The sequence below is a fragment of the Miscanthus floridulus genome, chromosome 2 (assembly GCF_019320115.1).
Source record: "Miscanthus floridulus cultivar M001 chromosome 2, ASM1932011v1, whole genome shotgun sequence".
In the NCBI taxonomy this organism is placed as follows: Eukaryota; Viridiplantae; Streptophyta; class Magnoliopsida; order Poales; family Poaceae; genus Miscanthus; species Miscanthus floridulus.
In genome coordinates this window covers 136227755-136238389 of record NC_089581.1, presented here as the reverse complement: position 1 = coordinate 136238389, position 10635 = coordinate 136227755, and the positions used below count along the sequence as shown (strand labels likewise).

General features: G+C 44.5%; 1 protein-coding gene across 2 annotated transcripts; it reads left to right on the top strand.

The window, feature by feature from the left end:
• Window positions 1-2283: 2283 nt before the first annotated feature.
• On the top strand, window positions 2284-8673 carry LOC136530775 (polypyrimidine tract-binding protein homolog 1-like). Of its 2 annotated transcripts, none has more exons than XM_066523505.1 (10): window positions 2284-2643; window positions 3381-3590; window positions 4361-4423; window positions 4504-4577; window positions 4680-4775; window positions 5779-5836; window positions 5941-6045; window positions 6137-6218; window positions 7688-7800; window positions 7960-8673. In XM_066523505.1, the coding sequence occupies exons 1-10, from the start codon at window positions 2455-2457 to the stop codon at window positions 8479-8481; spliced, it is 1512 nt and encodes a 503-aa protein (XP_066379602.1). In that variant the 5' UTR covers window positions 2284-2454; the 3' UTR covers window positions 8482-8673. The 2 variants fall into 2 exon arrangements, with proteins under 2 accessions (XP_066379602.1, XP_066379605.1); XM_066523508.1 differs by having other exon boundaries at window positions 7688-7753; window positions 7960-8103.
• The last annotated feature ends 1962 nt before the right edge of the window (window positions 8674-10635 follow it).

Here is a 10635-nt window from a genome sequence, read left to right as displayed (position 1 = left end):
TCAAAATCTACCCAACGAAATTTAGATCGGGTAAATTTCTTAGCTTCCTGCAGGGTTGTAGATCACAGATCGATAGCTAAAAAGTGGTGGGAGCACCACACACAAGTAGGTCGGTCTCAAACTCTAGAAATCACCTCAACAACAATAAGAACATAAGTGTAGCAACACAAGCATAAGATGACACAAGGATTTATCCCATGGTTCAGCTCGCCACCAAGGCTTGCCTAAGTCTACGTTGTTGAGGTATACCACTAAGGCTTAGGGATTTACAACCCTACCTCATTCTCAAGTCAAGAGAGTGAACTCTTGAAATGAGGGGTGATTTTACTTGTTGCAAGAGGTGGTTACAAACCTCCCAGGGCTACCACACAAGTTAGCAAGCATAGGGCGACACTCTAGCCGGCTAGAAGCCAAGCTCTAAGAGTAACAAATACAATCACTAGCTAAGACATGAACCAAGTGCTCTTTAGAATTTGGGAATCAATGGAGCTGCTCTCTAATCAAGTTTTGGACCCTTATCCCTCAAGAATTGATGGGAAAATCAATGAATTTGCTTGAGAGCTTGAGGTCAACAATAGAGTGAGAGAAAGAGAGCTCCTGCTCTGTTTTAAACGTTCTGAAGTGAGGAAGAAGAGAGCAGAGTTGGTTCGTTTGTTCGTTACCATTGGGAAGAAAGGGAAAAGATATATATACCCCCCAGCCCCCAACGGTCACTTAAATCGCAGATAGCCGTTGGGGAAGAAAGGAAATGTAAATATACTCCTAGCCCTCAACGGACACTGCACCCAAGAGGTCGGGTGAGACGAGACCTCGACCAAAGGGTCGGGTTAGCTAGAGCCCACGACCTTAGGGTCGGGCAAGCCGGAGCCCGCGACCAAAGGGTCGAGCGAATCGGAGCCCGCTTTCAAGGGGTCAGGCGAGTCGGAGCTCGCACCCCGCAAGACAGCAAGGGTAATAGTGAAGGTAGATTGTCTTGGTTGTGAATATGAGGATGCATGTGGTTGTTTGAGCACTTGGTAGCACATATTAGCTTAAGCATTGTGCCCCCTTTATAGTACGACTTTTTCTATACTCAAATTCAATATATAAAAGAATTTAAACCTTATTTGAGTTTGAAGCCATCTACATTCGTAATTGGGGGCTCCTCCGTTTCGTGTAGCATCCTCGAATATAAATTCCCTGCTTGTCATCTCGATAAATCTTATTAGTTCTCTAATTGTGTGGTCATTATCATCAACACACACAATTAAGGTTTGATTGCACTTACACTCCGGCTCGCTGCTACCACGCACCCCATCCGGTGCCGCTCGCTCGACCCCGTCGCAAGCGCTTCTCGCCCCCTCCCACCACGCGCGTCGCCCGCCCGCCCAAGCCAGACCGGTGCTGGCGGCACTGGTGCCCGTGCGCCGTTGGTGCTAGTGCGCCCGCATGTGGTGGCGGTGGTGCTCGCGCGCCGCCCTCGCTGCCGGCTCCGACCCCGACGGCTGGAATGGACCGGCACCGACCTTCCTCTCCCCTATGTTGCATATGTATGTTTTAATTGTTTCAGATGTTTCAGATGTATGTTGTAATTGTTCCATTTTGATGTTGCAAAAGTAGATCGGGGGATATTGCAAGTGTTTCAGATGCATGTTGCAAGCGTTTGTTCAAAATGTTTTATCTGTTTTCAGACGTATGTTGTAATCGTTTTTTTTTGTCTGGATGTTGCAAGCATACGTTTCAGTGTTTCATACGTATGTTTGTAGGTGCTTCATCTGTATTTTGTATATGTTTGTAATGGTTTTTAAATATTTCTCACGCGTTTCGCAAGTGTTTGTGATGCTTTGTTTCAAGTATTTTATTTATCTTTTTATTTTTGTATGTTGCAACTGTTTCATCCGGATGTTTTAAAAGTAGATCAGGTGTTGCACATGGGATACGTGTGGGAAACGAAGGGCGGCGCGGACGATGTTCGGGGTAGCGTGGGCGACATCCGGAGCAGTGCAGGTGACGTCCGTGGGCGACCTCTGGCCGCTGCTGGTGCGCTCGCTCGCGATCCCGACGCACCATGCGCTCTCCGTCCCTATGCGGGCAACGTTCAGACGTTGGCGCATGGATCAGACGTCCGAGCACTGACAAGTTCTTTTTTTATAGGCAAAGTTAACTTATTTTCACTGACAAGTTTTATTTTTGGTGAAACCTTCGCTAAATAGCTACACTGAAGAGTACTGTTCGCTCACTGGGCTTGTCTCCTAATATAAAATCTCTCGGTCAACGAGATTTTTACAAGCAAAAGCATTCGAAGGCCCTGAGAGTATCCACACCCAGAAGGCCAGAACCGCTAGCTCCTCGGCTCCTCCGACGTACCCTTCCGCGGCTCCGCCCCAGCGGGAAACGCCGAAACCCTACCATTCGGCTTCTCCGCCTCCGCCTCCGCCTCCGCCTCCGCCCCCGCCCCTCCGCCAACCAGGCGAGATGTCGTCGGGCGGCGGTGGGGGGCAGCAGTTCCGCTACACGCAGACGCCGTCCAAGGTGCTGCACCTGCGGAACCTTCCGTGGGAGTGCGCGGAAGAGGAGCTCGTCGAGCTCTGCAAGCCCTTCGGCCGCATCGTCAACACCAAGAGCGGCGTCGGCGCCAACCGCAACCAGGCCTTCGTCGAGTTCGTAAGTCCTTCCCCCGTCCCTCACTCCCTCCGTCTTTACCCTACCCCATCGATATCATCCGCGATCCGGCCGGGGATTCGGGGCGGGCGCGCCGCTGGATGTTCTGTGTGGTTTCGTGCGTGGCACATGAAATTGATTTGGTCAGCAGTTGATCTAGCTATGTTTAACCTGCGTGGTATTGGAATTTTGTCAGCGCTCTGGATTTGGGTTAGATCTTGCAGGAGTCAGCGAAGATTCCTTCGTATTCACACTTGATCAAACCTGTTTTGAGTGGACCGATCAATTCTTGGAAGCTGCACAATTATGTTGTGTTGAGTTGCATAGACTTGATCAAACCTGTTTGAGTGGATAGATCAATTCTTGAAGCTGCATAAATATGTTGTTTTGACTGGACCATTCCTCGCAAAAAAAAATGTTGTGTTCAGTGGACCAATCTATTCTGGCGGGTGATTTGGCTGTTCATACTGGAGATACATGTGGCACTCTTTATTTTTGTGTTTATGGTAGGATGCTCTGCCAGGATTGAGTGAATTTATATGGCTGGTAGAACCTTTCATTCATTTGTGTGTGTGTGTGTGCGCGTTTGGGTGGAGGGGGAGTATAGTAGTGGGGGCTGTAGATTTGGCGTAACTCGGAAGCTCCCTTGCTCGAAATCAAATCACTTATGCGAAATGCTACTGGTTTAGTGCCAAATGCTCATGGCAAGATTACTTATGCGAAATTAATTTCCTTTGCAGACTGATGTTAATCAGGCAATCTCGATGGTTTCTTACTTTGCATCATCTTCAGAACCAGCACAAATCCGAGGCAAGACTGTTTACATTCAGTATTCAAATAGGCAAGAAATAATTAACAACAAGAGTCCTGGAGAGACGGCTGGAAATGTCTTGCTTGTTACTATGGAGGGTGTTCAAGCTAGTGATGTCACCATTGATGTGATCCATATGGTGAGTTCTAAAATCCTTTCTTTTCCTGTTTTCTAAAGTACTTAGATGGTTGTGTTAGTATGGTAATGACAAACCTCAAGTATGCCTGTTACTTTCTTGATTGCCATTGACTGAAGGAATCCAAGGGAGTCTACCTGACCTGATCCTTGTAAATCAAAGATTTTACATAGATGTTCATCTCGTAGTAACATATTCTGCATGAATCAGCAGGCCCATGTTAGCTGGAGAAAATGTCGTTATCAACACCTGCAATTGGAGAGATACCATGTTTGTTTTGCTGCCTCTATCTTCTAACTAGTACATTCAAAGTTCTTATGAACTCTCATGTCTCATCTTGAGGATGCAACTTTCTAAGTATACCCCATCAACGAGCTTATCTCCGGTGTAGGGCACCTCCTGTTTATCCAAGTTACTGATGAAAGGTTAAATTCCAAACCTTTAGACCATAAGTATCTCTATGGTGCTTATTTTTAGATCATTGTTTGGTGATATTATACATTTCTGCCTTTTTATTTTAACAGCACGTTGAATTTCATTCATTGCTTCTCGCTCGCTGACCCTTCCCCTTTTTTGTTTGGGTGAGGGATAAGTTTCAAGTGTTTATATCCTTTGTTTGGAAATGATGTTTATTTTTATTATCAAATATTATGTGCTATCACTGTGTGCTGTACTGCAGAGTCTTTTACATGTGCCATGAGATTGGTATGCATTTCCTAAAACAATCTTCCCCTTACCTCCTATGTATGATCCTTTTTTTGTATTCCTTTCAGGTTTTCTCGGCTTTTGGGTATGTTCATAAAATAGCCACCTTTGAAAAGGCTGCAGGTTTTCAGGTCAGGGTAAAGTTACATGCTTCAGATATGTAGTAATTTTGAAATGAACATCAAGAGCCTCATCTTATTCTCTCTGGCAGGCATTGATCCAGTACACTGATGCAGCCACTGCTTCAGCTGCTAGAGACGCCTTAGATGGAAGGAGCATCCCAAGGTGACATGCTGTGGTCTTTCCTTGTGTTATCCATTTTTTGTTGTTTGTTGTACTTTCTTATGCTTGTTATAAACTGAATTTTTCTTTGGATCTTTATCGTAGTTACTTGCTTCCAGAGCATGTGACATCCTGCTGCCTGCGAATTTCCTTTTCTGCACATCAGGATTTGAACATCAAGTTTCAGTCAAACCGCAGCAGGTAATGCCCATAATTTGTTTTCATGGAGTTAGTTATTCATTATTATTTCTGATGGAAGATCCATCCTTTTGTCCCATGTCCTCTTTAAGTTATTTGACCATTCACTGCTTTATGTTCTTGCCTGATCAGTTCTCAATATAAATACCATAACCCTCGTAAAAAAAGTATAAGTACCATAACATGACTCATAAGCAACACAAGAGGTTATGGACATCAAATTGCATGAGATTATAAGATGCCCATCTTAGCATGTTTAGAAACTGTAGAATAATATGTCATTGAATTTTCATGTTGAAGGCATATGACCTGCTTTGTGAGGTTCTAATAGCCTGCGTTAGAAATACAGCAGTTGTGTTTTTTTACTTTTGCACTAAAAGTGACGTGTGTTGATAAATCACTAAATCATAGAAGCACAGTGACAAGGTTCTTGGTTTCCTTTTTACTGTTAATGTACAGAACCTGATGACTTAGCCATTGCCTCAGTTTGACTAATGATCAATGCCCATGTACTCTTCAAACTGCAAAAGTGCAAAACAAATCAGAACTCTACAATGTTCACCACGAAGTTTGTTCCTACTCCCTTGTTCCTGCAATTTTCTCATCCAGTATCGAAAGAACTACTTGTCCGGTTGCTCCTTCAACTCCTGAAGTTCATGCCCATTCTTCTTTAAAAGAAATTGCTTGACTTAGATAGTATTAGGGTGAGATTCTCGTTGAAATCTTATTGGTTGTCGTATGCCCATATTATCACTTGGGTTTTCATTTTTCTACGAACCCTGAGATAATTTGTCCGAAACATTGCTTGCCCCTTTGGTCTTTTTTTTAAGACCTGAATGTTTGGACTTGTCGTGCTAGGACATAACTTCTTGTCATATGTTTCTCCTGTTCCAATCTTACCATTTTATTCGTGCAAGTATGCAAAATAACTCTAGTTATATTGTTGGAGACATGCTTTTGTTTCACTCCACCATTGTTTAAAATTGCTTTTATTGTTATCTTGCAGGGATTATAATAATCCGTATCTTCCAGTTAATTATTCTGCCATGGATGGTACATTACAGGTATTTACTTTTTCAGAAGACCATGGGCATTCTAGTATTTCAAATTTGCTTGTTTTGCTATTTTATATGAACATGCTGTTTTTTCTTTTGATGTGCTGGCACAGCCTGCTGTTGGAGCTGACGGAAGGAAAGTGGAGGCTCAAGGCAATGTTCTTCTTGCATCAATTGAGAATATGCAATATGCTGTTACTGTAGACGTTCTCCATACTGTAAGTCAGATTGTGAAGACAATTTTAAAACATGCTTAAAATTTTGTTGTTTTCTCTTTTATCTGTGCTAACTATGATAATGAAACTACAGGTGTTCTCGTCATTTGGTACAGTCCAGAAAATTGCTATTTTTGAGAAGAATGGGGGAACACAAGCTTTGATTCAGTACCCTGGTATGCGTCTAGAAATTGATCATTCCAGGCTTTAAATCACTAAGGGCCCGTTTGGATCCTTGGAATTGAATTCATTATAATAATTACAATTTAGGCATAGATTAATTAAGCTAATATAGTTATATATGGAATATATTTGTATATTTATTGTTAGGCATACAAGGGACATACTTATATGTTGCATATCTATTGTAGGAAAGTGAGTTGAAGAGTGTGCTATAAGTTGGAGAATAGAATTATAGCATAGTGATCTATAGAATCCATTTCCATCTCCCACCCTATGAATTTGAGATAGGCTTATTTGTGAGCTTGGGAATGTTATGGAATGCCAAATTCCAAGCCAAATAGCCTAATCCATTATGTAGATTTCAATTCCTCCAAAATGAAGGGATCCAAACGGCCCCTAAGGGTATGTTTGGTTCCCGAGCGAGCGTAGCCTGACCTGGCCAGCCTGGGCAAGCTTACCTTGCCAATACCGGCGAGACAAATTCGCTCACCTGTGAAAGCAAGCAAAAAGCTTGCTAGCTCCAGGTTCCAAGGAAACCTCGCCCAGCAACCAAACGGCCATGTATCTTCGATTTCTGACTCAACCAGGCAACACAGTACTTGTCAAAGAAACCAAACGTACCCTAAGCTTTACCGGAAGATGTTTAAGTAGCCGTAGTTGGGGTGGTGTTTGCTGGCGGACTTTGTTTGTTTTGCTATCTTGCTTGTTGTGTTCGGAAGGGCCAATGCCAGCTGATCAATTGGTGATCAAGCTGGTGATGGGAGGTTAATGACTGAACTTGTGAACTTTGTAATTTTGTTGCTTTGGTAATGAAACTCGGTTTTACCTTGTTTGAAAAAATCACTAGGATTTGAACTAGCGGTTTGATCTCCTTGTCTGAAAAATTAACAAATTTCCCCTTGATACGTTGAACATCTTACTTCCCTTTTGCAGTAATGGTTTACCATCTGCCACCTGTGAAGTACTTAGATCTCCACCCAAAAACTTTGTTTTTCCTTATCAGATGATGTTTTGCCAAAACCCAATGTGAAAGTGGTTTTCCTGTGGGTTCGACTCCCCGTGGGAGCGAATTTCAGGCTGGGGTTAAAAAAATCCCCTCGTCTATCCCACGCCAAAGCGCAGGTCTAAGGACCGGCCCGGTCTCATAGGGCGATGGTGCCGCTGTGTAAGGGTGGGGCAGGGGTTCAGGGGTTTTCTGGGCCTGCGTGAGAAGGTCTTCTTCTTAATGCAATGCCTGGGGTGGTCATACCCTCGCAGGTCCAGTTTTTTTTTTAATGAAACAAGAGGCTTTCACATCTTTAGGATGCCATTGGCATCTCCTGAGACCCTGGAGTCCTTGATTAATCTGCTTATAGTAGCAATGACTTTCTGACTAAACATGCAGCTGATTATTCCATTTTTCATGTGCTTCTGTATAGAAATTATTCATCTGAATCTGATTAAGTCTTTCCCTACACTTTAGATGTAAATACAGCTGCTGTAGCGAAGGAAGCATTGGAAGGGCATTGCATCTATGATGGTGGCTACTGTAAGCTTCACCTGTCATACTCTCGTCATACTGATCTGAATGTGAAGGTATAATAGGTGCATTTTGTTTAGTGTTATTTGGTCATAAAAAAACCTTCTAGAAGATGATACATATAACCCCTTCACAGAACCCTCAGTTATAATACAGGACGCCCCTTTTTTATTGATATGCCCGACATATGAAGTTATGTTCCCTTCATCTTTCAGGCACATGGTGACAAGAGCAGAGATTATACAATTCCAGCTGGCATAATCCAAGGGGTGCTGCAACCACCTGGTGTACAAGCTACATCCTCTGGGTGGCAAGGTAACCTTCAAGCAGCTGGGGCATATGCCCCACCCGGTGCCCCTGCTCAAAGCCACAATGCCAATGGACAAGTGCCGAACTGGAATCCCGGCAACTCAGTGTATCCCCCAGCCCCAGGAACATATCCAGGCCAGATGTACTCATCTCCATCGCAGTATGCAACATCAGGGGGCTTCCCTAATACCCCATTCACCACTCCACCGCAGTATGCAACGTCAGGGGGCTTCCCTAATACCCCATCCACTGCTCCGCCACAGTATGCAGCATCAGGGGGGTTCCCTAACACCCCAACCGGTGCCCCTCCTGGTGCTCTGCCACAACAGTTGCACGCTTCGCAGCAGATGCCGCCTCAGCATGAAAATCAGTCACGAGGCACACCCGGAACTAGCCAACCGCCACCACCAGCATCATACTACCGTTAAGTTGAATCTTCTTTTGCTATTGTACTTGACCTGTTTTTTCTACTGAGCTATTCATCATGTAATACTGCAATACCGCCATCCATAACTGTGTTTAGATGGCAGTGATAGCATATAGATATGAGTAAGGAATACATGAATATGGTTGGGTTTTTCATTCATCATAAAAAATCGGTCAATGTTGGTTCATGGCAATTACTGGCAATATCATGATGAATGGTGGATTGGTGGTAGTGTTCTGAACAGAGCCCATTCATTCCCCCGACAGGGCCTAACGGATAGATGGGGAACTGCGCGGCTATAGGGGGGGGGGGGGGGGGGGGGGGCGCTCCTGTCCGGCAGTGCGAGACTTCTTCCTCTTCCTCCTCTCCGCAACATCTGAGCGCTGACCTGTTCGTCTGCATCTCCGACCGGAGTTCCCTGCGCGCACAGGGAGCTTCGGTAGCAGGCCTCCGGAACTTCCTCCGTCAAGCGTACCTGCACGGGTAGGCGGGGAATTAAGTTTTTGGGGAGCGCCGGCTTCTCGGTGCGACTGCTGCCCCGTCTACAGTTTCCTGCTTCCTGACGGGAGAGTCTCGTTCTGCTCCGACACCGCACCTGCAGGAGCTTCCCGTGCCACTGCTCCGACACCGCACCTGCAGGAGTCTCCCGGCGCGACCTCCTCTGCAACATGGTGGACACGAGGAGGACTGGTGGCCGCACCAACAGGTAACATGGTTTCTCCACGTATACACCTAACGTCCAATTCTTTAGTTTTTTTTAACGACTATGGAGAACCGCTCTCCATCTTCCTTTTTCCCTTGCTGAAATGCCCTGAGCTGCCGCTGCGTGCTGTTCTTGGCCCATTTTATCTGTGAGGAGGGCTCCACGGAAGCTAATAATGCGCGCTGAATGCTGGGCTGGCATACATACTGCTCTCCACCGCCAAGCAATAGCGAACAACTCTTGTTTTGGGAGAGCAATGGCGATTTCTCAGACAAACACAATGCAAGTTGAAGCAAATTTGTTTTGGTTTCAATCTCCCTCATTTTCCGAATACACCAGCCTGCCATGGACTGCCTAATAACAACGCACGAACACTGAACACATAATGATCTTGTTACACTAACAACCATACGGATCGATCAACCAATTTGATGTTGACGTTCTACCTGCCATCGATCACTTTTATTTAGTCGAAGTTCAAAGGTAAGAGCTTTGGACACTAATACATCTGTTCACCACACTCTGGCAGGCATCATGGTAGACAGTGAAGAGGTCTCAGCATAACTGCATAAGCGCTAGAAAAAGTTTAGAAGCCTATCTCTTTTGCTACTTTCTGAAAAATGTCTTTTTCTTCAGGAGAAATATTTCTCAGCAATGCATCATGCAAATGGAAAACGGGTTGTAGTGTTCGTCCTTTTCTGGAGCATGTCATATGAGAAATTAGCCAATCTTTATGCTGTCAGATATTCGTCGAAATGATGATCACTGAGAATGGCAGAATTCTTTAGTGAGCAGTGGATGTAGGAAAATCAAAAGATAAGGAAATGAGCAGGACGAGATAGAAAGCGGAGGTGGTTAAGCATAAAGCATTGGCATCGAAAGCTAAAATAAAGTGATAAAAGTCGGTCGCACACGGTTGCTCAAGTAATAAATATAAGTAAAACAAAAGGACCAAATGTTAACCAGCTAAATTGTCCAAGTTTCTGAGCTTATATGTACATGAAAATGCACATCAAGGTAAGAAGGGGGCCGATTACTGTTCGTTCTAATCGAAAAAAAAACTGACCAGACAACAAAATTGCAAGTTTTTTTTTTGTTTCGCGACTATGCCTAAGCACGATTTTTTAATTAAGAGTAAGCAAAATTGTGAACTCCGAAACAGCTGTTTCTGCGCCAATTACCATGGCACAGTTTAAAAAGTCTGCATGGATGCTTCTGAGATCCAGTCCACAGCGTTTCCATTGATGAAGACTGAAAGATCCAGTACATGAACATCGAGGTTCTGTTCTTTGGTTGAGTGTGCCTGTACTCTGTAGCCTGTGCACATAGATATGAGGCAGTCCTGTGTCTCTCTACTAGGTGCCAACAAGCTGTACCCAATCTGAGTCCGGATCCTCCATCAGCCCATGGACTACGTATGCCTTCCCATAAATATGCCTACAGATCTTGGAT